At 39.2% G+C, this 27,607-nt stretch overlaps 1 protein-coding gene across 2 annotated transcripts in view; it reads left to right on the top strand.

Annotated features, from left to right (window-relative positions):
• Positions 1-9,131: 9,131 nt before the first annotated feature.
• KPNA3 (karyopherin subunit alpha 3) overlaps positions 9,132-27,607 on the top strand; it is a 47,079-nt gene continuing 28,603 nt past the window's right edge. Inside the window, exons 1-3 of one of the 2 annotated variants that reach the window (XM_058184539.1) lie at positions 9,197-9,286; positions 25,518-25,562; positions 25,643-25,816. In XM_058184539.1, coding sequence (XP_058040522.1) covers positions 25,760-25,816 — 57 coding nt within the window. In that variant the 5' untranslated portion in view covers positions 9,197-9,286; positions 25,518-25,562; positions 25,643-25,759. Of the gene's footprint in view, positions 9,287-25,517; positions 25,563-25,642; positions 25,817-27,607 lie in introns of both variants that reach the window. The other variant, XM_058184529.1, reaches the window with a different exon arrangement.

Raw genomic sequence — 27,607 nt, 5'->3', positions numbered from 1 at the left:
GAGTGGAAATAACTTTATGAGATTCTGTTGTTACATTTCGTATATTTAACTATACCATGGCAAATAAGTGAAAAAAGTGATTTGCTCTATTTTGTTATATAGGCTTTATAATCTTAAGAGATTTAAAGAATGTGCATTCTTCATAATATACTGTTAGAAAAACTTCCCTATTAATTTTATTATTTCTCAGGGAGGTGTCCTTTTTCAGCCTTGTAGGAAATTCTTTTCCAACAGCTAGTTACAGATATACATATGAATTCAGTTTGTGCTATTGGCAAATATTCTGGAACTCCAAATTCTGTACTTGGAAAGATATGTATAAAACAGTCTGCTACTATAAAGTTATGCCTTTAACCCAATTTACTACAGTAACCAAAATTTCTGGGAAGTGTATCAACAAGGGATAAAATGGGTAATAGTAACAAACAGTATGTGTTCCTAGGTATATTTTAGCTACAGTTGCCCATTTGAACCTCTTAAAATTAAATATAGAATATTCTAAAGTATGTGTAATAAACATCTTGTTTGATTATTATAGGGCATTTGAAAAGATGAAAAAGGTATAGTTGAGAAAATAAACAAATTTAAAATATTTTTAGAATTGAATTTGATTTAAAATTCATTCCCAAATTTTAAATATATGCCATCCTGGATAATTTCGTGCTCTTATCCTAGTCCTCCTAAAAGCATCTGTTTGGCTACAGCAGATAGCATATTTTATTTATAAGGTTAAATATGAATTTAAATTCTGCCATTTTAATATTCTGGCCTCCAATCTACTTTTTGTTCAACCATATTAATACTTATGATCTTCAAACAGTACATAAATCTGAATGTGATCCTCAAAACAGATCTCCCTCTACTGTATTACTGGATGTGTGATAACATGTTTTGGGATTTAACCTATTCCATATCTTCAATAGTGTATTTATTGAATATTTCATATATTATCTGTCAATATTAAAGTTTTTACAAACTACCCTTCACATTCTCTGAATGTAGGTTTTCAAAATAAATTGTTGCTTGTGTACTCTCTAATAAAATCAAAGTAACTATTAGCCAGAAAACATCATTATTCTCTAGAAAATCAATGTAATCCAAAAGATTTTAGAATTCCTATATATCACTATCACAGTTGGTTGCTCAAATACCTTCCTGAAAATAGAGTAGCTACAGTTGCCCATTTGAACCTCTTAAAATTAAATATAGAATATTCTAAAGTATGTGTAATAAACATCTTGTTTGATTATTATAGGGCATTTGAAAAGATGAAAAAGGTATAGTTGAGAAAATAAACAAATTTAAAATATTTTTAGAATTGAATTTGATTTAAAATTCATTCCCAAATTTTAAATATATGCCATCCTGGATAATTTCGTGCTCTTATCCTAGTCCTCCTAAAAGCATCTGTTTGGCTACAGCAGATAGCATATTTTATTTATAAGGTTAAATATGAATTTAAATTCTGCCATTTTAATATTCTGGCCTCCAATCTACTTTTTGTTCAACCATATTAATACTTATGATCTTCAAACAGTACATAAATCTGAATGTGATCCTCAAAACAGATCTCCCTCTACTGTATTACTGGATGTGTGATAACATGTTTTGGGATTTAACCTATTCCATACCTTCAATAGTGTATTTATTGAATATTTCATATATTATCTGTCAATATTAAAGTTTTTACAAACTACCCTTCACATTCTCTGAATGTAGGTTTTCAAAATAAATTGTTGCTTGTGTACTCTCTAATAAAATCAGCTTTAAAAGTCTGCAGAACTGCCTCAAAACCTTCAAATTAAAATCATGATCTGGACTGTAACATCTTGATAAAAGTGGTTTTACAGTTCCTGGATTGGGTAGAAGGATAGGTAAAATGAGGACTCAGATTGTTGGGGGGGCAATAAGTTGACTTTGTAAATATACAAATAGAATGAGACTATTGCCTTACACACTGTAAGCCGCCCTGAGTCTTCGGAGAAGGGCGGGATATAAATGTAAATAAATAAATAATAAAAAAATAAAAAAATAATTAGCTATTAAACCAAGGAGAGAAGCAACCTAGAACTAAGGACAAATTTCCTGACAGTTAGAACAATTAATTAGTGGGACAATTTGCCTCCAGAAGTAGTGAATGCTCTAACATTGGAAGGTTTTAAGAAGAGATTCGACAACCATTTGTCTGAAATGGTATAGGGCTTCCTGCTTCTGCAGGGGGTTGGACTAGAAGACCTCCAAGGTCCCTTCCAACTCTGTTATTCTATTAAATTGTTACATCTCTTTTAAATAAGCTTTCAAAATGTAGATTCCAGCATTTTGTTTTTATGAGACCCATTAGAAAATAAGGAGATTAAATTGTAAGATTTGTATTCATAAAACCAAAGTATACGCTCTTAACCATGTCTAGATTTGGAGTAAAGCTACTCATATGAGTATTTGTTGCATTCTGTATCTCGACTAAAGAATTGAGACAAATTAGAAACAATCATTTCTCATTCTGAAACAATGGATCCTGGGATGTTGTATACCACATCATGTTAACTCTAAACAGCCATTCCAATATAATATAAATAGTCCTCAACTTGTGAGCATAATGGAACTCTGAAATTTCATTGTAGAAGGAGTGGAAATTGAAAGGCATTCATGTGACTGGTCCAATATTATGATGTTGTCCGGGGCAATTATTAAGTGAACGTCATGGTCCTTAAGCAAATCCATTCCTATAAGTATTTTTTGCCAGAAACTGGCTAAAAACTCTCAAAAAAGTACATTGTGGTCATATGACTGCAGAACACTGCAACCAGCCATAAAGAGCTGGTTGCCAAGCACTTAAAATGCAATATGTGGCCATGAGGAACAGCCATCTTTGGTATCCCAGAACTGGGTTGTAAGGAGCTTGAGGGGGAGGGAATCTGTTATAATTTTGAACAATCATTAAATGGCTAATTGTTAAGGGAGGACAATGAATTATCGGTTAAACTACTAGTTTCTCTGAAGAGTCAGTCTGGTCTCGTGATTAAATGCTGGCTTGTGAGTTCTAGTCCCACTTTAGGCATGAAAGCCAAGTAGGTGACTTTGGGCCAGTCACTCACTCTTAACCCAATTCACCTCATAGGGTTGTTGTGAGAAAAACAGGAGGAGGAGTACAGGTGAAACTCAAAAAATTAGAATATCATGCAAAAGTTCATTTATTTCAGTAATGCAACTTAAAAGGTGAAACTAATATATGAGATAGACTCATTACATGCAAAGCGAGATAGTTCACGCCTTGATTTGTCATAATTTTGATGATTATGGCTGACAGCTCATGAAAACCCCAAATTGCCACATTGAGTTACTTATAAAAATAATAAAGGTGGGATATAAATAAAATCAAAGTAACTATTAGCCAGAAAACATCATTATTCTCTAGAAAATCAATGTAATCCAAAAGATTTTAGAATTCCTATATATCACTATCACAGTTGGTTGCTCAAATACCTTCCTGAAAATAGAGTAGCTACAGTTGATAGAAGAAGCCCACCATCAAGGAACTGAATGACTACAGACCAGTTGCTTTAACAGCTGTAATCATGAAAACCTTTGAAAGGCTAGTGTTTTCCTACTTAAAAACCATCACGGATCCGCTGTTAGACCCCTTGCAATTTGCATACCGAGCAAATAGATCAACAGATGATGCTGTTAATATGGCTCTGCACTACATCCTACAACATCTTGAGTCTCCAAACACCTATGCAAGGGTCCTTTTTGTAGACTTTAGTTCAGCATTCAATACCATCATTCCAGACATTCTTCTAACTAAGCTAAACCAGCTACAGGTACCGGAACAGGCTTGTAAGTGGATCACAAGCTTTCTAACAAACAGGAAGCAGCAGGTGAAGCTAAGCAAGATCACATCAAATACCTGTACAATTAGCACAGGGCCCCCCCAAGGCTGTGCTCTCCCCACTTTTCTCTCTATACCAATGACTGCATCTCCAACGATCCATCTGTTAAACTACTGAAATTCGCAGATGACACAACAGTGATTGGTCTCATTTGAGACAATGACAAATCCGCATATAGACGAGAGGTCGAACGACTAGCGACTGTAACAATCTGGAACTGAACACACTCAAAACCGTAGAAATGGTGGTAGACTTTAGGAGAAACCCTTCCATACTTCCATCTCTCACATTACTAGACAACACAATATCAACAGCAGATGTCGTGTCTCACTCCTCCGCTGACGGCCGGGTCAGGGAAATCCGAATCAGGCGTGCCTCTGCAGCTCTGCCAAAGTCCTAGCAAAGTTCTCAAGGCAGGCAGGAGACCAGAAAGTGACTTCAGCAATATAAGGTAGACTTTGCCTGACTCAGAGAATGCCAGAAAGCAGATCCTTTATATAGGCCATGGGGTGTGGCTCCATGACTCAGCACTTATCCAGGCCTGCCCCTCCCTTCCTTCTGTTGATGCCGCCTATCAATTCTCCTGAAGCGAGGGTCACTCCAGTCTGCAGCTGTTGGTAATTGATCTTCCTCAGGCTCACATGCTGTGGGGGAGGGGGAGGGGTCTAGTTGCTCCATTTGCCTGGGCATGGAGCCAGGGCTGGGGCCGGGAGGCATGCTAGGACATTCCTCAGCGTTCGGAAGCAGATAAGACGGGCCCGGCTGCGGGGAAAGCGGACAAGGCACAACAGCAGAAACCTTTAAATTTCTAGGTTCTATCATATCGCAAGTTCTAAAATGGACAGCTAACATCAAAAACATCATCAAAAAAGGACAACAAAGAATGTTCTTTCTGCGCCAACTCAGAAAGCTCAAACTGCCCAAGGAGCTGCTGATCCAGTTCTACAGAGGAATTATTGAGTCTGTCATTTGCACCTCTATAACTGTCTGGTTTGGTTCTGCAACCCAACAAGAAAGACACAGACTTCAGAGGATAATTAGAACTGCAGAAAAAATAATTGCTACCAACCTGCCTTCCATTAAGGACCTGTGTACTGCACGAATCAAGAAGAGGCCCTGAAAATATTTACAGATCCCTCACATCCTGGACATAAACTGTTTCAACTCCTACCCTCAAAACGACGCTATAGAGCACTGCACAGCAGAACAACTAGACACAAGAACAGTTTTTCCCCCCGAAGGCCATCACTCTGCTTAACAAATAATTCCCTCAACACTGTCAAACTATTTACTAAATCTGCACTACTATAAATCTTCTCATTGTTCCCATCACCAATCTCTTTCCACTTATGACTGTAACTTTGTTGCTGGTCATCCTTATGATTTATATTGATATTGATTGTTCCTGATTGCTTATTTGTACCCTATGCTTATCATTAGGTGTTGTATCATTAAGTGTTAAATTGTACCCTATGACCATCATTAAGTGTTGTAAATGTTGTACCTTGATGAAGGTATCTTTTCTTTTATGTACACTGAGAGCCTATGCACCAAGACAAATTCCTTGTGTGTCCAATCACACTTGGCCAATAAAAATTCTATTCTATTCTATTCTATTTAAGATAACTGAAAACCTTTTAAAAAAAATCAGTTGCTGGACAGAGCCAATCTTTGATAAGTGTTATTTATTTATTTATTCATTTATTAGATTTCTAGATCGCCCTTCTCCCGAAGGACTCAGGGCGGTGTACAGCCTTATTTAAAACACATAGATACACAATACAAATCCCAAATTTAAAATACATTTAAAATGAAATATTTAACCGGCCAATTTAAACTAAAACGGTCGAAGACCGATATAAAACCCTTAGAATAAAATTAGAAATAGATTAGTACAATTAAAATTCAATTAAAATTCAATTAAAATAAATATTAAATTAAAATAAATATTTAGGCTCGATTGAATAGTAGAGTCTTCAGTTCCCGCTTGAAGGTACGGAGGTCGGGAAGTTGGCGTAGCCCTGGAAGTAACTCATTCCATAGGGTCGGTGCTGCCTGGGGGCCACCAGCCGGCACTGTTTGGCTGATGGCACCCGAAGCAGGCCCGCTCTGTGGGAGCGCACAGGTCGTTGGGAGGCTATCGGTGTCAGAAGGCGGTCTCGTAAATAGCCCGGTCCTAAGCCATGGAGCGCTTTAAAGGTGAGCACTAGCACCTTGAATTGCACCCGGAAGGCTACCGGCAGCCAGTGCAGGCCGCGCAGGATAGGTGTTATATGGGAGCAACGTGATGCTCCCACGATTACCCGCGCAGCCGCATTCTGGACTAGCTGGAGCCTCCCGGTGCTCTTCAAGGGGAGCCCCATGTAGAGAGCATTGCAATAGTCCAGGCGAGAGGTAACGAGGGCGTGAGTGACCGTGCGTAAGGAGTCCCGGTCAAGAAAGGGGCGCAACTGGCACATCAGGCAAACCTGATAGAATGCTCCCCTGGCGACGGCCGTCAAATGTTTTTAAAGACAGCCGATCTTCCAGGAGAACGCCCAAGTTGCGCACCCTTCCCCTGGGGGTCAGAACTTCCCCCCCCACAATCAGCGAAGGCGTAAGCTGACTGTACCGGGACGCCGGAACCCACAGCCACTCTGTCTTGGTAGGGTTGAGTTGGAGCCTGTTCCTCCCCATCCAGACCCGCACGGCCTCAAGACACCGGTCCATCACCTCGACAGCTTCGTTGGGGTAGTTCGGGGTGGAAATGTACAGCTGAGTATCATCAGCGTACAGATGATAATCCACCCCGAAACCGCGGATAACCTCACCCAGCGGCTTCATATAGATGTTGAACAGGAGAGGCGAGAGAACCGACCCCTGAGGCACCCCACAAGTGAGGGACCTAGATGTCGATCTCTGCCCCCCTGCCAACACCGTCTGCGAACGGTCAAAGAGATAGGACGAGAACCACCGATAAACGGTGCCTCCCACCCCCAATCCCTCCAACCGCCGCAGCAGGATACCATGGTCGATGGTATCAAAAGCCGCTGAGAGATGTAACAGGACCAGGACAGAGGAACATCCCCTGTCCCGAGCCCTCCAGAGGTCATCCACCAACGCGACCAAAGCCGTCTCGGTGCTGTAACCAGGTCGGAAGCCGGACTGGAACGGGTCTAGAAAGACAGTTTCCTCCAGGTATTGTGGAAGCTGATATGCCACCACACTCTCAACAACCTTCGCCAAAAGCGAAGGTTGGAGAGTGGACGATAGTTTGCCAATACTGTTCTTTTATTAACCTAAAAGAATAGCAATCAATCATAATCATTAAAATATCTGTATATTTTCCTTCAAAGAACCTTATCCACATTTTTGGTATAGTTTTCTATTGTTTCCCATGGTTGTCTGGATGGTGCCAATACAGATGCAAAAGCCTTATTTTTGTGTACAGTAGTTGAAAATCTGAAAAAATACCAGATGGTGCTTTGAGGGACCACCTCTCCACAGGTACCTCTACTCATCCCATCTTAATTTGGCAGAATGAACTGATCCCATCAAGAATGTCATCTTAAAGGGCCCAGGAAGAGAGAGGTTTTGGTTATTCTGCCTGTCTTTTGGGACACAGAGATTAGATTAGCTCTGATTGCTGATTTGTAAGAGTCTTTTGCAAGACCTTGAAGATGTGGCTGTGTTTCTGGATTGGAAGTTTGGAAATAGAGCCTACAAGGTGATTAGATTGATTGCTCTTTTATCTTGGCAGCTGATTATTACTTTTTCTGCTTTAACTCTTGTTAGCCACCCGTAGTCACTATGATGGGCAGTTATATAAATTAAAATATATTTTAAACTGTTTGAACTGCAGCATTTTAGCATATTAATTTTATTCAGTGAAAAATATCTCTTGGCAGGACTTTGAAAGCAATATTAAATCATGCAAACAAAGAAAACACACTGGATTTTTCCAGTGAGGATGCTAATATCACTGCCATTAAATCAACAGACTTGCTTCTGATCAAACTTGGAGATTTGCTTTTTTCAATTTGCATCCCATCTGTCTCTTTTATCTGTTTATTCTCTACTAACTCATAAAGCCAATTGCTGCCTTTGTTAAAAGAAAATACTTAAGTGTGGTTATATTAGCTATCCATTGGAATTTCTGCATTCCATATACCGTACCAGCTAGGACCGATGATTGAATTTTTTTTTGAAAGTTTCTGAAATCCCTTACGCTCTATCAGTTTCCAAGGATGGATTGTCTTAATTCTCCATTTGTGCAAAGTATGCAAATCTAAGTTTCAGTAAAAAAAAAAAAATACCATGGTATTTGGTCATAACAAATTTCTGCACTTTCCCGTTTTATTGCAAACATAAACCCATAACACGTCCAGTCATATCATAATAAGTTCACAGTCATATCTCAAGGATGGCTGTCTTATGGGGCAACCTCATGCCAGAGCATGAAGAATGAATGTATCCAGGGCAACACCTTGTGGTCCTCAAGGTAGATTTTGAAATGATCAGATGGCTGTTGACCTATGGGATTCTTTAATAGGCTTCCAAATATTGCCAGGTATCCCAATGAGGGGCAAAAACTAATTCAATTTTCTACTCTACTGAATATTCGTGAAAAAATCAAGCCTTACAAAGTTTGTGGGTGAGCACAGCATTACTTGCAGTGCACGTTTAACTGTTGCAAGTTAAACAACAAGAAACATCAAATACGTTTGTTTAGCCACGGTTTCTTCAATAAGATAAAATTAATCGGGTTCCTATCTTGGCGACAAGTTATCGCCCTCGAGTTATAAGACATAATAACTAGATTCACCAAGGCCACATAACTGCTTCGTACTCCGGGGAAATGCATCCTTTCTGCTACCCAAACAGCCCACCGCCCTTCCCTTTACGGTGGCGGCTATCTAAGCTCTTCCCTGGGAATCGGATCCTCAGTGAACTTCAGACCATTTAGTGGACTTCAGCCGCATTAGGGGGAAAACTGAGCAGCTACTTTCCCTTCAGCCTCTACTTTCCCGCTTACTCTGTTTGGCGCCAACCCTCGATTCCTGCGCCGCACATGGGCAGCTGTCATTTCCGCTCAGAAAAGCGAGTGGAACCAACCCACCCAAGGCAGGCTCAGTCTCCCGGCCGCTGGAGCTTCGGAATTTTCTCTCCGCTCCTGAAACAGTCCAGGCGGCTGGGCGCATGCGCCGTCCTCTGTCGTTTCCCGTTTGTTTCGTAATTGAGCGTCTGCCTGCCCGTTCCGCCCCCCTCCCCTTTCGCTCGCGCGCGCGCTGTCGTCCCTCCTTCAGCCCAGAGCCGCTGCCGCCGCCGCCGCCGCCGTCATGGCTGACAACGCCGCCGCCGCCAGCCTGGAGAACCACCGCTTCAAGAGCTTCAAGAATAAGGGCCGCGACGTGGAGGTCTGTGCCGGCCTGGGACAGTCCCTTTCCGTTTGGTGGGGGAGTGGCCGGGTTTTACTTTCTGAGCCCGCGGGAGGCTTGGTGGCTCTGCGCCCGGTGGTGGGACCATGTAGGCAGACGCACCGACACACGCACCGCCTCCGCCATCTGCCTGCTGGGCCCGGCCTGGTTCCCTCTGCCCACCTCGACCGGGCCGGCATGGGGGAATCCGGCCTTTAAGTGGGCGGGCGGGCAGCGGGGTTTCTCAGGCTCCCTTTGTGATTCGGCTTTTTCCCCAGACTTGAAAGGAGCCTGGGCTGATCGGGCTCGCTTTGAATTCTTGTCCGTGAGAGATTATAATAATGCCGGCAGGGCGAGAGCCTGATTAGACCTATCAGTCTTGCTCACCTTCTGGTGGTGGGCAAGCAGGTCGTAATCTTCATTCTGACTCTTCACCAAGGACGCCGAAATGTGGGGCTTGGCCGATCTTCTTTGTCCTATTCCCCCAGAATAGTGTACATACATACTGGATGGATTCCGAATGAGATACTTAGGAGAGCTCTGACAGCCTATTTCTGTCACTTCTTTAGCTTCCTTATTAATAAGGCTTTGGGAAGAGATTTGCAATGTCTCTCTTTGCTTTCCTAATTACTTCTGATGTACCTACTATACATCTCCGTGAATTCCTATCAAGTTTGATCTTCCTTTTATTGCTCCAGTGTATTGCAGCTCTGGATACATATATGGGTACATGGGTTGGTTTGCTTATTTTCTGAAAAAAACTTAATTTTACCCCCTAAATACATGCTTAATTCAAGGTATGAGCCACAGAGCACCATTTTATGTTGGCAATATCATCACTTGCGACTTAACAAAAGTGAGCTTTTGCATTTTTACCTGGCAGCAGTGCCTCACAATTAACTACAAATATAAGAAGGAAGAAAAAAAATCAAGTTCTATGTAAGTTCACTTTTCTGAGACTGTATTCAGATTTAAAGGTAGGAAGTGATAAGAATAGTTTGAAGAATATGGAATATGATAATATAGGCTGAGTTCTTTGGTTTTGACAGTTTATGCACAAATAACCAGTGCTTAATATATTGTAGTAGTAGCTGGTTATGGTTAAACAAACTACGGCAGGAGCATTATGTATACTGTCTTGAGTTGTGCAGGTACAGGTAGGATATAAATCTAATAATAAATGTAAAAGACAGACTATATATTGTTTAATTATAGCTGATTTGTTAGGCTTTATAGGTCTGCCATACGGTAGTATACATCTGGAACCCCATAGAATTCAGTTCTTTCCTTACACAAGCATAATACATATTTTTTATTTTATACTTTATTTTATGAACTAGATACTTTGGAGATCACTCACCCAATCCTTCAGAGATAATTCTTTGTAAGGTGTCCTATTAGTAGATACTAATATTTCCCATATTTGTTGATTCTGAATCTTCCTGATTTGGAAATTATGGATTCCTATAATAGTTAATGATTTTAGTATCAAAATAAGTAATGACATATCTTAGAGTTCAAAATCCCCTTTCCTTTCATTATTTGGTAACTTCAGATATAATATTGGTTGACCAGTATTTTTCTCTGGGCTCTAATAATAATATGTAAAGTTTCTTTTTTTTTCAGTTATAGTTGTGGCTAGCTAATCAAAACTTTAAAGATATTGTTGCATTTTCACATTTAAAAAAAAAGCAAAATTCTGCTTCATACTGATATATACAGTATATGTTGCATATATATGTACCATATATTGCATATATTATATTTTATTATTGATTATATTTGCAAATACTTCTACTGAAATGTGACATGTTTAATATGCTTATATTGTTTAGATCCATTGATTTTACCACAAGCATGATTAAATAGTGACGTTAAATCCCCATCTATAAAGTTTTTAAAACTATAATCTTGAAGTAGAAGACCATATTTCAAGATTAATGCAGGTAAGAACTGTAGCCTGATCAGTACAATGGTTCTACCTTTCTTTCCCAAGTCAGTCGAATTTCACTAGAACTAGATAGTGCTATTCCATTTAATGTTTCAGTTTATGTGCTTAAAACATTTATGTCCCCATTTCATTCAAAAAGCTTGACAATCAAGATTAAAGGAGCAACTAGAAACATTTATCCCTAAAATAGTAGCAGACTGAAGAATATTGGCATAAATAAAAGAAAGGTGTATCAGTAACATTTCTAGTGCTGTAGTGACAGCAGTAAATCATGTATCTTCATTGATAGTATTTCATAGTACTTAGGTATTTCGAAAATGTTTTGTTCTTATTGTATCAGTCTTACTTTGACTGATTCATACTTTGTGGGCTTAAAATGTAAAACTTTGATTCTTTTAACCCATTGAGATTTCTCCTCTCCCAAGATTTGGATAATATATCAGTGATGAGATTGTAATAGGCAATCCATGAAAAATAGGTATCTTTAAACTCCAAACCATTGTTAGATAATGAGGTTGGAATAACAAGAAAGCCTGAAACAAATCAAATTTTGCCGTGGAGGAAAAAAAAGTGACAATTAGGAAGCATGGAAAATATAGAAATTAATTTCTTACTGCAGTCTGAACAGAATGATTTAAATGACAAAGTTTTCAGTAATGTTCATCATATAAGCACTTTATTTAGTTTAAATACATTTGTAACAGCCACTCATTCCATTAGGCTCTGGGTGGCTTACAAAATCCAGAACAGTACAAATGGTTAAGTATACATAAACAGGCAGAGTAAAACAACCAAAATAATAAACCATACAGATTATGACTGGGGACGACAAATACCTCAATAAACATTAACCCAGTCCTGGGATCAAAGCTGAGTTTTAAGAGTTTTCCAAACCCCCAGGGAAGTACATACTGTTCATATTGGAGTGGAGAACATTGTTCCAGAAGGCGGGGACACTGATAGGAGACATATTTCCTCGATTCCAATAGATGGCAACATTTGATAAAGGGGACCTGGAGTACACCTGAAGGGCTTTATATAGGATGACTTTCACCTTGAATTGCACCTGGAAGTCTACTGGCAATCCATGCAGCTCATCTAGTACATATAACATGAAGTGCCTGTTATACTGTTCACACCACTGTAATTTGCAGTAGCTATAGCTTCCAGGTGATCTTCAAGGGCAGCGTCATATATTGTGCATTGCGATAGTCCAATCGTGAAGGAGATGAGAGCATGACCAACTATCTGAAGGGGCTTCTCAGTTGAGAATAAGGCACAGTTGGTATTTTTCAAGCAGAAGCTGCTTCTCCAGGACGATCCCCAAATTGCTATTTTGAATTGGAAAGTACAACCTGTCCAAGACCAATGATAAAAATATTCCCACCTCAGGAAGATCAAACAGTCATAGTTACAGTCTTGTCAGAATTGAGCCAGTCTATTCTTCTCCATCTAGATCTGCACAGCCTGCAGAGACTGGGCCAGTACATTGACAGCTTCATCTGTGCAATCCATGGGTAAGATGTACAGCTGGGTATCAACATACTGATGATGCCAAAGCCCAATAATTTCATGTAGTTGTTAAACAAAAGGGGGAAGAGCATCGAGCCATCAGGCACTCCACAAGTGGTGGGCCAAGGACACAATCCCCCCTCCCCGATCAAAACACCAACTGAGACTGAGGAGTAAGGCAAAACCACTCAATACGGTGCCTCCCTTTTCCAGCCCCTGCAACCAGTTCAGAAGGATACCATGGTCAATGGTATCAAAAGCCAACCTAATTTTCAGCAAACAGACTAAATATGAATTATTGCAACAAGAATATTGTTCATTGGAAAAAGCAAACTTAATAAAAAGAATCCTGGTGCTTCCAAGTTGTAATAATTCTGTTTTGTCACTGTGTAAGTGAAAAGTGATTTGGAATCTTTCTTATTGGTTCAGCAAGTCAGGTCATTTTTTAAAATAAAGTACATTTTTAAGAATATTGTTGATAAAGCTGGGAAAATTTTATCAATTTCCCAGTGTATTACCCTTTTGTCCTAATTATGGTATAATAGACACTATTGGATAACAAATTGGGGTATTATTTATGTGCAGAAAAAGAAAAGCAGTGTATTAAATTTAAAAAACCCTAAGTATATTGGCGTTCACATTATATACATACATATATACAGTACCTAGAAGCAACAGTGAGAACTGGACACAGAACCACTGATTGGTTCAAAATTGGGAAAGGAGTCCGGCAAGGCTGTATACTATCGCCCTGCCTATTTAACTTATATGCAGAGCACATCCTGAGAAAGGCAGGGCTGGATGAATCAAAAGTTGGAATTAAGATTGCCAGGAAAAATATCAACAACCTCAGATATGCAGATGATACCACTCTAATGGCAGAAAGCAAAGAGGAACTAAAGAGCCTCTTAATGCGGGTGAAGGAGGAGAGTGCAAAAGTTGGCTTGAAACTCAACATTAAGAAAACTAAGATCATGGCATCCGGTCCTCTCAATTCCTGGCAGATAGTTGGGGAAGAAATGGAGGTAATGACAGATTTTATTTTCCTGCGCTCCAAGATCACTGCAGATGGGGACTGCAGCCAAGAAATTAAAAGACGCTTGCTCCTGGGGAAAAATGCTATGGCAAATCTAGACAGCGTACTAAAAAGCAGAGACATCACCCTGTCAACAAAAGTGTATTATAGCCAAGGCTATGGTTTTCCCAGTTGCAATATATGGCTGTGAAAGTTAGACCATAAGAAAGACTGAGTGCCAAAGAATTGAGGCTTTTGAATTCTGGTACTGGAGAAGACTCTTGCGAGTCCCTTGGACTGCAAGGGGAACAAACAAGTCCTAGAGGAGATAACCCTGACTGCTCTTTAGAAGGCCAGATCCTGAAGATGAAACTGAAATACTTTGGCCACCTAATGAGAAGGAAGGACTCACTGGAGAAGAGCCTAATGCTGGGAAAGATTGAGAGCAAAAGAAGAAGGGGTCGACAGAGAACAAGGTGGCTGGATGGAGTCACTGAAGCAATAGGCGTGAGCTTAAATGGACTTCAAAGGATGGTAGATGACAGGAACGCCTGGAGGAATGTTGTCCATGAGGTTGCGATGGGTCGGACCCGACTTTGCATCTAACAACAACAAATACAGTACCTGTGTGGAAGATTAGTGTGGAATGGTTGCTAAAACAATGGCTGTATTAGATTTTTGATGATAAAGAGACAAACATTTTGAATATACCGGTACTATAGGCTCATGAGCATCAACTAAAATGATCAACCTTTGTCTTGCTAAATGGATATGAGATATACTCCCTCAGCCAGTACCTTTCCATGCTTACATTTTCCAAACTAAGAATTGCTCATGTGACTCACATTTAAAGTACATCAGGAAGTTTGTACTGTACAATACAAAGGAGAACCTCCTTTAAGTATTTTTAATAACTTTTCTTCTGCATTTAGAATACTTAGTCTAAGGATATATTAACTCTGAAACTGGTATACCAGTACTATTGACTCATTTCACATATTTTATCCAGTAATAGTTTCCTGGAACCAGAGACAGAGCTGTATGGAATGATACCTACGGAAGATGCTGACAATCAGATGAGGACTCTTCCTAAATATTCTTTTTTCCTTCATCATGTATTTGCCTCTAGTACATAATTGTTGGGGGGGGGGGCTTTTGTAAATCGGTGGTATTTCCTTGTTGCCTTATTTAAGAGAAGAGTAGTATAGGGTGCTACTTTTGAACTGATGAGAAAAAGAAAGGTTGAAAAAAATCTCTTCAAGGGTAGATCACTTGTTAGTATATTCTTGCCTGAATATACAAGATCAATTAGCAGTATAGAGTGCAATGCATTTAATTATACAATTTTAATCCTAGTATTTCCCAAAAACATTCTGATTTTTTTTTGCATATCTTTGCCTTTTAATGTGAGTCCTAATGATGTATGTAAAGAGAGTCTAAGTGAAAAAAAAAACACAAAAAGTGTAGTCCTCATTGCATTTGTTTTATACCAAAAGTTAACACATATGATGTGCCATTGTGAAAAAGTAGTCACCCTCTTAGTGCAGTTAAAGAGATAAGAAATGCCAGCTGGGTCAGTATTTCATTACTATAAACCAAAGATGTCAAACTCGGGCAGATGCGTCACGCACTGGCCACGCCCACACCCGGTTTAGTGAAGGGGGAAAAGTCATGCTATGTCACGTGATGATGCGAATTTGACACCCCTGCTGTAAACAATCAGAATTGATTTTGATCAGTTTTGCCCAGACTTTGGTTTCCCTCATCACAGTAAATGATGCATAATGCCTAATTATTGAAAAGGAATCTTTGTGAAACTCTCAATAAAATAGTCATTGATAAATAAGGTGCTGGCCTAGAGACCAGGAGACCCTGAAGCTCACCTTCGGCATGAAAGCCAACTGGGTGACTTTGAGCCAGTTGTTCTGTCTCAGCTCAACCCATCTCGCAGGGTTACTGTTGGAAAAATGAGGAGGAAGGAGTAGTATGTTTGTTTGGTGCCTTCAGTTTCTTATAAAAGTAATAAAGGTAGAATAAAAACAATCTTATATAGGAGCATCAAACTTGATTTCATTGAGGACTGCATCAGGGTTGTGTTTGACCTCGGGGTGGGGTGGGGACAGCATGGTCAGCACAACATCACTTGTGTCGGGGGCGCCTGTGGGGGCCTGAGCGCTCTGCCAGCGAAAACAGACTCCCGAATTCTGTTTTGGCTGCGACGGCTTCCTGCAACACTCTGTTAGTGAAACCGAGCTAGGGAGGGCCAGATCTAAGCACCCTGCGGGCGGGATCTGGCCCCTGGGCCTTGAGTTTGACACCCCTGATCTAATAAATAAAGCAAGTGAGCAAGCAAGCAAGCTCTGATCCACAGTGGCAGTGTCTTGTAATAGGAAAAACTTGAGCTAATAATCAACAAAAGAAAAATATGAAAATATTGGCCTTCTCCCATTTGTCATTTGGGCTTGGCCTCTGGATCTTTAACTGCCATAGTTAAAATGACTGATTTATTGTCTAGGAATGTGTCCAGTCAAATTAACTTGTCATCCTCATCAACATATTTTAATTACAATACATTTCTTTGAGTGTTATCATTTAATATAGTTCATTGGCAACATCCACCCTCTATATTAGTTTTAACAAAGTTAGCAAACTCCTGAAATTTGGCAGATGTGTTTCTATTACTTTGGACTTCTGATAATAGTTGATTAGAGTTAGGGTTAGGGCTTTAGCAACAATGTTCTTTATTATTTTTAGACTCCATTTTACTTATACTGTTTCTCTTATACACATATACAAATATATATAGAAGGATGTAATACTTTTATTCAATATCTGGTCTGTATCTGGTCTCAGGTCTGTGATAAATAAATTTGAATTTGATATGTTTCAGAAGAGACGAGAAAATATACGCAAATATGATTTATTATTACCATACTGCAAGTTGGAAGATCCTATGACTTGAAAAAGAAATGTTTTATGATAGTTATGAACTGCAGATTAGGTTCTGCAATATTGCTGCATTTTTGTGAATATACTGCATTTGTGCATGTGTATGATTTATACTTATGTATATAGCTTAATATATATTAAGCTTTTTTTAAAAACATATTAAATTTTCAAACATTAAAATACACAGTACAAAAAAATATACACAAAAAAGGAAACAAACAAAGACAGACGCATCAAAATTTCAATACTAGTAACAGCTTTTCTACACCGGTATCTCTATCCTAATTAACCTCTTTACACAAATTCTACTTCTAAATATCTCTACCTTAAACTTACATCTTTATTTAAAATATCTTAACTTCTATTCACAATTCAATCTCATAACAAAAATATTCCTTAAGTTTTAAATTTACTTTCCAGCCAGGAATACCATCTATTCCATATTAAATAGTACTCGGTGTCTTCCCTCTCCTTCATTTCCATAGATAATCTGTCCATTTCTGACATTCATATATATATTTTTATTATAATTTGGTCCAGAGGGATAGCTGGTTGTTTCCAATTTTGTGCTATCACAATTCTACTCGCTGTTAGTATGTGCAGTATGATATATTGTATATTTTTTTCCATTTTCCCTTCCAGAATACCCAAGAGAAATGGTTCCGGTTTCCTTTCTATTTTCTGCCCTGTTATTTCATCCAGCCATTTTTTCTTTTTTACCCCAAAATTTCCTAATCTTAGGACAGGTCCACCACATATGGTAGAACATCCCTTGTTTGCAACAAAGTTATAGTCATAAGTGGAAAGAGATTGGTGATGGGAACGATGAGAAGATTAATAGTAGTGCAGATTTAGTAAATAGTTCGACAGTGTTGAGAGAATTATTTGTTTAGCAGAGTGATGGCGTTCGGGAAAAAATGTTCTTGTGTCTAGTTGTTCTGGTGTGCAGTACTCTATAGCGTCGTTTTGAGGGTAGGCGTTGAAACAGTTTATGTCCAGGATGTGAGGGATCTGTAAATATTTTCACGGCCCTCTTCTTGATTTGTGCAGTATATAGGTCCTCAATGGAAGGCAGGTTGGTAGCAATTATTTTTTCTGCAGTTCTAATTATCCTCTGAAGTCTGCGTCTTTCTTGTTGGGTTGCAGAACCAGACAGTTATAGAGGTGCAAATGACAGACTCAATAATTCCTCTGTAGAACTGGATCAGCAGCTCCTTGGGCAGTTTGAGTTTACTGAGTTGGCGCAGAAAAAACATTCTTTGTTGTTCTTTTTTGATGATGTTTTTGATGTTAGCTGTCCATTTTAGATCTTGCGATATGATAGAACCTAGAAATTTAAAGGTTTCTACTGTTGATACTGTGTTGTCTAGTAATGCGAGAGGTGGAAGTATGGAAGGGTTTCTCCTAAAGTCTACCACCATTTCTACGGTTTTGAGTGTGTTCAGTTCCAGATTGTTTCGGTTGCACCACAAGGCTAGTCATTCGACCTCATGTCTATATGCAGATTCGTCATTGTCTCGAATGAGACCAATCACTGTTGTGTCATCTGCGAACTTCAGTAGTTTAACAGATGGATCATTGGAGATGCAGTCATTGGTATACAGAGAGAAGAGAAGTGGGGAGAACACACAGCCTTGGGGGGGGGGCTGTGCTAATTGTACAGGTATCTGATGTGATCTTGCTTAGCTTCACCTGCTGCTTCCTGTTTGTTAGGAAGCTTGTGATCCACTTACAAGTCTGTTCCGGTACCTGTAGCTGGTTTAGCTTAGTTAGAAGAGTGTCTGGAATGATGGCATTGAATGCTGAACTAAAGTCTACAAAGAGGACCCTTGCATAGGTCTTTGGAGACTCAAGATGTTGTAGGATGTAGTGCAGTGCAAATATAAATTATTTACCCCTATTTGCAATTAATTTATCTATTTATATACACTATCTTGTAATATACAACTATTTTCAAGAGTCAGTTGGATAACAAATAATAACAATAATAAAAATAGAGAAAGTTTAGACATATACCATATTATTTACTTCTAAATCGACAATATACACAATATACACCTCTGGCTTCTAATCTCCCCAGCCTAAATTTTCTTACTGTTTTTAAACAAGTCCTCTGCTCTCCTACTTCCTTGCACTGTCCAATCCTCTTCCGTTTGTTACTTTCTAAATCCTTCATCCAAGATGTCTGCTCCTATTAATATGCATTGTCACTGTAGCTGTCACTCTAATCCACACTCCAAACCTCGTCGTTTTAAGTTGTTGTATCCACAATCCACTGTCTTTCATTTCTGATCCTGATAAAATTAGTCCCACTCTTTACCGGAATTTCCAAGTTTCTTCCTTTCTCTTCCTTTCAGTTCCTCTGATCGCCCTCTTTTCTCTCTTCAGCCTTTTTCATGCTGTTCCGCTCCACCGTCCGATGCGCTGCTTTTCCTCCTTTTAGAGACTCCCTTGTCACACCTTTTAAGTTCCACCAGTTTAGGGAAGTATCCCAGTAACTCACTCTGTCCCGTCTCTATTCACCGATGTTTCTAGCTATTTTTCCACTTCTTGCTTCCTTCTCTATTCAAGTGGGCCGTAATGCCTCTGTCCATAGATCCGACCATTACAGCCAGTTTCTTCCATGCTGAAATTTAAGGGGTTCTTCCTTTCGTAACGGAGGATTGTGCACCTCCCCGTTACCCCGAGAATTTCCCCTCTACAGAACCGTCCTCTTCCAGGGTCAGCTCTTGCTGTTTCCGGTTTCCAAGCGCAAAACTTCGATCGGAAAAGACGGAGCTCCGTTTTTTGGATCGCAACACTGTGACGTCATCCCGGAAGTCCTCATTATATATTAAGTTTCTGTTGCAGCAAGCTGAAATTACAGTTTACAACATTTTCCAGTAATCATCCTTCCTTATGTCTGATAGATGGGTTAGGTTGATTCCCAACCAGCATGGTATTTGGAGCTGAACTCACAAAACATCTTAAGAGTACCAGATTGGAAAAGACTGGCCCATTTATTTCCACATTGTGAATTAGGCTAGGAGAATAGTGCATAATAATTCTCCAGTATAGTTTGTTAATGCACCTCTATTGCTAATACTGTTAATCATGAAGTGTGTCTGAAGCATTTTGAACAGGAAATCCATCTTACTTCAGGGTGCTTAAATTTCTTCTTTAGACTTCCTGCACCATCAAATTCAGGAGCATCCAAAAGGGCTATGCTCCATTAATTATATACAGACTGATTACACTCTTGGATGCTCAGAAATAATAACAATAAACATCTCCTCATGTGGTAAGACACAAAGCAGAGATTTAAATCCCAAAATTTTTGATCCTGATGTTTGGTTTTTCACCTCTTGAAACGTAAGCTCGGTTATTACAATTGCAGTGACAAAGATTGTTTTGTACATCATCAAATTGATACAACTTTGTTATTCACAAGAGAGAGAAGTCAGCAGGCGTGCAGCATCCCTGAAGTACCCAAAAATATTCTGTAATTCTGTATTTTTCTGTGACTGAATGCAGTCAAATTAAACAGTAGAATACAGACTAACAGAAGGGACCTTGGAGGTCTCCTAGGCCAACCCCCTGCTCAAGCAGAAGAACCTACCATTCCAGACAAATGATTCTCCAATCTCTTCTTAAAAACCTACAGTGATGAAGCACCGCCTTCTGGTGTCAGGCTGTTCCTCTGACTAATCATTCTCACTGACAGGAAATTTCTTCTTAAATCTGGATTGGATCTCGCTTTGTTAAGCTTTCATCTGTTGCTTATTGTCTTATCTCAGATGCCTTGAAGAATAGTTTGACTCCTCTCCTCTCTGTGGTAGCCCCTCAAATATTGGAAGACTGCTATCATGTCACCTGCATTCCTTCTCTTCCTTAGACTAAAAGGTAAAGGTAAAAGTTCCCCTCGCACATACGTGCTAGTCGTTGCCGAAGAGCCAGCACTGTTTGAAGACGTCTCCGTGATTATGTGGCCGGCATGACTCAACGCCAAAGGCGCATGGAACGCTGTTACCTTCCCACCAAAGGTGGTCCCTATTTTTTCTACTTGCATTTTTACGTGCTTTCGAAACTGCTAGGTTGGCAGAAGCTGGGACTAGTAACGGGAGCTCACCCCGTTACACGGCAGCACTAGGGATTCGAACCGCTGAGCTGCCGACCTTTCGATCAACAAGCTCAACATCCTAGCCCCTGAGCCACTGTGTCCCTACTTCATTAGACTAGATATTCCCAATTCCTGCAAATGTTCATCATACGGTTTAGCATCCAGTCCCCTAATCATCATTGTTGCTCTTCTCAACATCTTTTTTTGTATTATTACCAAAACTGGAGACTCAGTTTAAGCACTAGATCGAATCTATAGAACTTGACTAATTGACTCAGAGAGGACTCTAAGACTTTGTTGTAAAACATGTATACAAGTAGTAATGCAATAAATATTGTAACATTTCACAAGAATTGTACACTTTTTCATAAAATTAATTTTACACCATTTGTGACTAATTCAAGATCAAAGTAAACATTTGGTTAGCTATTCTATAGGAATATTGTAATATACTACTCAGGTGTGGTGCCTAAAAGTGGAGCTCTCACTTCACAATCAGGAGACCGTGTGTTCAATCCTAGGTGGAGTCAGATATTTCTCTCTCTGGGTACAATGGGAATGAATATATCTGCTGAACAGAACTCTGCATTGGCAACAGGAAGGACATCTTTCCATTAAACACCCAGCTAGTTCCATTCAATTGCCCAAACTCCACCCCACAAGGGATTATGGGATAGTTAAAAGAAGATGATGATTGTAATATACTACTCATTCATTGCTATGAGTAGCAGTTTTTATTTTGTTTAAACGGTGGCCTCCATGCAAAGCGATCTACAGGATCTTTTGCCATCAAAGAATTTCTGGACAACTCAAGAAAAGCAGAGCGGTTATCTGGTTGTGTCCGGTTATCACAAAATGGTGACTTTTTTTTTTTTTTTAGGATAGAGGGAAATAAATGAAATTGGAATACCATGTTCTATAGAAGAGCACATTCATATTGCAACATGCTGAGCTGGTGCATGTTATTGGCTTTTATGGCAGTGAAATTTGTAGATTAATTTTGCGATATAAATCTCTGCTTTAATATGTATCTTATCACATGAGGAGATTTGTTGCTGGAAGAATTACATCTTGTCAATCTGGAACACGGTGTCATATAGATCTTATTTAATTCTAATATTGTAGTGTGCAGAAGCTCCTTCAATATGCTGTTATATAAAATAGTACTAATATAAATGCATCTATATCTCTCTTTAGTTATCTTTTCTTATTTGTAAGACAATCCCAAATACATTACCTTGATCCCTAGGTACTTTCATTATTTATTGTAGTTATAGCCTAGAATTAGTATTTTTTAATAAAATAAAAAAGTTCTCACAGCAGTTAACAATCTACATCAAAATAAGTGCAGAAAAAGTGGCATTGGGAAATTCATTGCAGATTATTTACAAATTACAACATCTATAAAAGTGATCATTAAAGGAATTACTGTCAAAACAAGTTTTCCTCCATAGTAAAGCTCCGGGTAGAAGAAGCCATGTAAATTCAATCAAAGATAGAGCATCATTTCTAGGTATTGTTGGCTCCACTATTAAGCTGTTTTTGTTTTTAGGATTTTTCCCCCCTGGTATTTAGTTAGAACCATCTTTCCTGTTAACTGAAGTTCATTATTATCTATGAAACAATATAAATACTGTCGGTCTTGGCTGCCGTCTGTGTGATATTTCTTAATATTGTGCTGTTGTATGCCTTTTCTATGCTAAACATAATCCAATTCCTTTATCCAATTCCCTTATACCTGTTCCAGTTTGTTTAAATTAAAATTTGTGTATACATGTTTCAAAGTGATTGTGCATTCCAAAGTGCATTAGAATGTTCAGGAATATGAACACAGCATATCTTTAAAGGAACCACAGAATTAATGTGATTCATTAAAACAGCAGCAAGCATGAAAAAGACGTGGCTTATTTAAAAGAGCTCCTGCCTAATATGTGTTCAGTGTGTGTTCCTAACACTTACTGTCAACAGTTTATATTGAATCCTATGGGACTGGAGACAAAAACCTTGAAGAACTTCAAATAAATCTTTTGTACTGTAGAAGAAAATGAGAGCGGTTTTATGAAGTCTATTAAATCTCCCCACTGAAAAATTAAGAAAAAATATTGATTCAAAAAAAGTAATGGTCTTCATGGTGTGTCTAAAATATTGCTTGGAGTACAAGATGTCTTAGTACAAGAAAACAGAGACTGTTTTAACAGATACAACTTGTAAAGTTTTCTGGCCAGATTCTGGTGGCTTTTTTGCCAGGTTCTCACAAAAATGGCAATTCAGCTGAATGGATTCATGTAACAACCACATCATTCATTTAATAACAATGGTGACTTACGTTATGACCATTTGTAAAAATGGTTATACAGTTGAGTCAGATCTTGTAGTGAGCTGCTTAACAACTGTAATGATTATGATCTAAAGTCTGGGCTCATATGTCGTTCTTAAATGAGGACAACCTGTACCATAAAAAAAATAAAAGGACTATGGGAATTTCAGAGGTAACATAAGACAGTAATAAAAATATACAATGCCATTTTTTAAAAAAAGAAATTGATAGCTTGGCATATCTGTATAGTCAGAAACATGGTTTATTTTTCATTACTAAAGTGAAACATAGTGGCAACAAAAGTTTACTCTGCTTTTCAAGTGAACAGGAATAGAATGCATTCATGGTCAGCAGGAATCTCAGCTTATAATTATGCAGAAATATGATGTCAAAATTTTACTCCCATAATTTCTTTTGCTTCCTATTGAGTAGCCCAGTAGAAAATTAAGCAAGACACAGGCTTATTAACCTTTTTTGTGCTATTTTTTAATTTTTTATTTAATTTTTTTTTGTCTTTTGTTACTTCCTGTTTTTTTAATGGATGAAATTCCTTTTGAAATAGATGAAAACCTCTTTCTGATTTCTTGCAATTGCTCTGTAGCATTTCTCTTCTGTTATGTGGGTTTCTTTTTATGTTGTTTCCTATAGTTGCGTATATAGCATAGATCTCAACTTAAAGTTGCACTGTCACAATGAGCGTTTAAAATACAGGCTGTTGTTTCCATCAAGCTTTCTGCAATAAGTACATGTCATTGCTTGAGTAGGACAGATAGCAAGGGTTGCTTTGTACTTTTTTCTCAAAACAGCTTCTTTAGCTTTGTTAGTGAGTCAACTCTGCATGTATTGTTCGTTTTTTGTCAGAACCATTTTTCTGAAGTATTTCTGGAGAGAGAAGCATAGGTAGTTCTTGTCTTATGACTACAGTTGGTCATTCAGCAAAGCAGTTCTTAAGTGAGACACTCACATGACTGTTTGCTGAACAACCTCAATTCCAGCACTCCTGATTATGATTGTTCAGCGATCTCCTGGGCCTTAAGTGGATGGAATGAAAGAGTTGCCTGCCAGGTTCAACTCCCTTTCATGTTTAGAAGGGAACTCCTCTGAAGGGCTGCAGGACCGGAGGTCAGATCTTGGAATCTGACTTCTGTTTCTGTAGCTCGGCGGTCAGCTCATTTGCTCCCTGTGGGAAAGTAGAATTTCAGTTCAACTGGAGAACTGAGATTACCTCCCCCTGAAATTTTCCCCCTCCTTTTTGTTCTCAAAGAAATGCCTGTCTTGAGCGAATTCCACTTGCCACCTTCCTTGCTGACTTCCTCATTGAATTTCTGGGGAAACTGGCAAGGAAGATTGCCAATAGTAATCACATGATCGTGAGTTGCTTGGCAACTGGTCATAAGTGAGAACAGGTTGTCAAGTACCCAGCTCACCTGCGTGTGACTATGGGGGTTGTGGTGCAATATTTTGTGATGGCCAGAAGTGCTTTATGGGCTGTAAAGCACCCATTCCATGGCTGTCATAATTTTGGATCGTTGTTAAACAAGCAAAAGTCAAGGACTATCTGTATAGAGTAGAGCAAAGGTTTTGAAACTTCCAGATTGCAGAATCTGTTGTTAAAAGTATCCCAGAACCCAAAACTGTACTGATTGAAAATTGGCTATCTTTGAGCGAACCTTTTTGAGAGGGAGGGCTTAATTCCCATGAAAACTTATCAGCTTTTTGGGATACCTTAGAGTCCCATGGAACAGAGTTTGAAAAACTCTCAAGTAAAGGATCTGCACTTTAAATTATTTTCTATTCCGCCATTCAAGAAAATCAACAGACCTATAGCATGTAATTTCATAATATGTAGTGCAATTGTGAATTTTCTAACATTTCCAAAGGATTAAATTGGGTAATCTGTATCCTTTGAGTCTGAAGGATTACTTCAGATACTGGCCTTATGGAAGTTAATACACACAGAGCTGCTTCTGAGAGCTTTCGGACAGTGAATAGCCATCCTCATGCCTGTTGTATTACGATACGTTTGTATTATATCTTGATTTTAGTTTTTTAAAGTGTTTCATGTTTTTGTGATATAAATCACTAGGAGATATTTTTTTCTGATTTTTTTCCCATGCAATTGTGTCCAATTCTCAGAGGCTGTCTGCTTGGCAAGGTTTTTTGAAAGTGATTTGCTCTAGCATACATTCTAGGGCTAGAATTGGCCCAAGGTCATCCAAGCAGGCTTTGTGCCAAGGCAGGACTAGAACTCACAGCCTCACATTTTCTAGCCTGATGCCTTAACCATTACACCAAACTGGCTCCCATCTGATGGTTTACAAATATAGCAAACATACAAGTGCATTAATTTCTGTACCTCATGTTAGTGACTTTATTTTTCTTTTCCAGACCATGCGAAGACATAGAAATGAAGTGACAATTGAACTTAGAAAAGTAAGTATATAATAAATTCTACCCTGGGTGCATGTTCATGTTATGTTAAATCATCATTATGTTGTAGAAATATTTTACAGATAGAAGGGGACAACAGAGAATGAGGTGGCTGGATGGAGTCACTGAAGCAGTAGGCCTGAGCTTAAATGGACTCCAGAGGATGGTAGAGGATAGGAAGGCCTGTAGGAACGTTGTCCATGGAGTCGCGATGGGTCGGACACGACTTTGCAACTAACAACAACAACAAACAGTTGGTAATTTTGATGGAAGCACTAGGGTGGAGGGGAAAGGCTCCTTTCTCTAAGTAAGTAAAAGACAAAAAAAAAAATGCTGAGGAAGAATAGGAAAATCAACTCAACAGATTTGCCAGTTAGTCTGTACTAACAACCATTAGAAAGAAAAGGAACACAAGTTAGTTGAGAAAAAGGTTAATGAGTTAGGTTAGGTTAGGTTTAGGTTTATTTGATTTCTATACCGCCCTTCTCCCAAAGGACTCAGGGCGGTTTACAGCCAGGATAAAAACAAGAAGATACAAAAATTAAGAGCAGATTTGAAAACAAATATTTGAATTGGCTAAAAACTCTAAAATCCAATAAAAACCCCATTTAAAACACCATTAGGCCAGTCCTGCACGATGGAATAAAAATGTTTTCAGCTCACGTCGAAAGGTCCGGAGATCAGGGAGTTGGCGGATCCCTGGTGGTAGCTCGTTCCAGAGGGTTGGAGCCCCCACAGAGAAGGCCCTCCCCCTGGGGGTCGCCAGCCGACATTGCCTGGCCGACGGCACCCTGAGGAGACCCTCCCTATGGGAGTGCACTGTTCGATGGGAGGCTATCGGTGGCAGTAGGCGGTCCTGTAAATAACCCGGTCCTATGCCATGGAGTGCTTTAAAGGTGGTAACCAACACTTTGAATTGCACCCGGAAGACCACCGGTAACCAGTGCAGCCTACACAGGAGAGGTGTTATATGGGAGCCACGTGTCGCTCCCTCTATCACCCGCGCGGCTGCATTCTGAACCAGTTGGAGCCTCCGGGTGCTCTTCAAGGGGAGCCCCATGTAGAGAGCATTGCAGTAGTCCAGGCGGGAAGTGACGAGGGCATGAGTGACTGTGCACAGGGAATCCCGGTCTAAGTAGGGACGCAACTGGCGCATCAGGCGAACCTGATAAAAAGGTCCTCTGGCGACGGCCGTCGTATGCTCTTCGAACGACAGCCGTGCATCCAGAAGAACGCCCAGATTGCGGACCCTCTCTGTGGGGGCCAATGACTCGCCCCCCACAGTCAGCGATGGAGTTGTGGTTGGAGCAGCTACAGTTGTGCTACTTACCTCATTCATAACACCAGATTGGAAAGAAGAGAAGCAACTATCTTTCTGCTTCTTCATCTCCTTTGTGGCACTAAGATGAAATAGAAATAGTAGACAAAAGAGTGTGGAACTCTTTTTTTATTTTCTATGCATTATTAAAATTTGAGATGAGAGAATTATACAAAATATTAAACTAGCAGTTGGTTTAATTATGCATATGTACAGTCCCCACTTCAGTATTTTCAGGGATTATTTTCTTGCCATTATTTACTACTACTTGGTTTTTTATTTTGAAGTGTGCAATTCTGTATAAATGCACTTAGAAATAAACCCTATTGAACTCACAGATACTTATTTCTAAGTAATGTGTTTTGTTTAGTACAGAAATAGTGAAAAACACACAAAGTAGCCAATTGCTGTTTTAAGTAGCTGCTGTTGCTTATACCCAGTATATTAAAAATATGGGTCTGTTAAAATATGTTTAGAATTAAATAGACGAACAAAATATTCAGAGTACAAACTGTTCAGACACAAAATGGGTGTTTATAGCCTCACTAAAACCATTCTAACCCTAATTAGAATGATTTTAATCTCAGAACAGTCCTGTAAGATCTGTTGGGCTATTTCAAGATTGGAACACTTCTGGTAAAGGTAAAATAGCGTTGAAACAGTTCTAGTGAAACTCAAAACTGTTTATTGGAACTATGAACTATTTAGTCTTGAAATATAATTGTTTGTA

Source organism: Ahaetulla prasina, chromosome 1 (genome assembly GCF_028640845.1).
Source record: "Ahaetulla prasina isolate Xishuangbanna chromosome 1, ASM2864084v1, whole genome shotgun sequence".
Taxonomy (NCBI): Eukaryota; Metazoa; Chordata; class Lepidosauria; order Squamata; family Colubridae; genus Ahaetulla; species Ahaetulla prasina.
The sequence above is the reverse complement of the archived record's forward strand: the minus strand, read 5'-3'. Positions and strand labels throughout refer to the sequence as shown.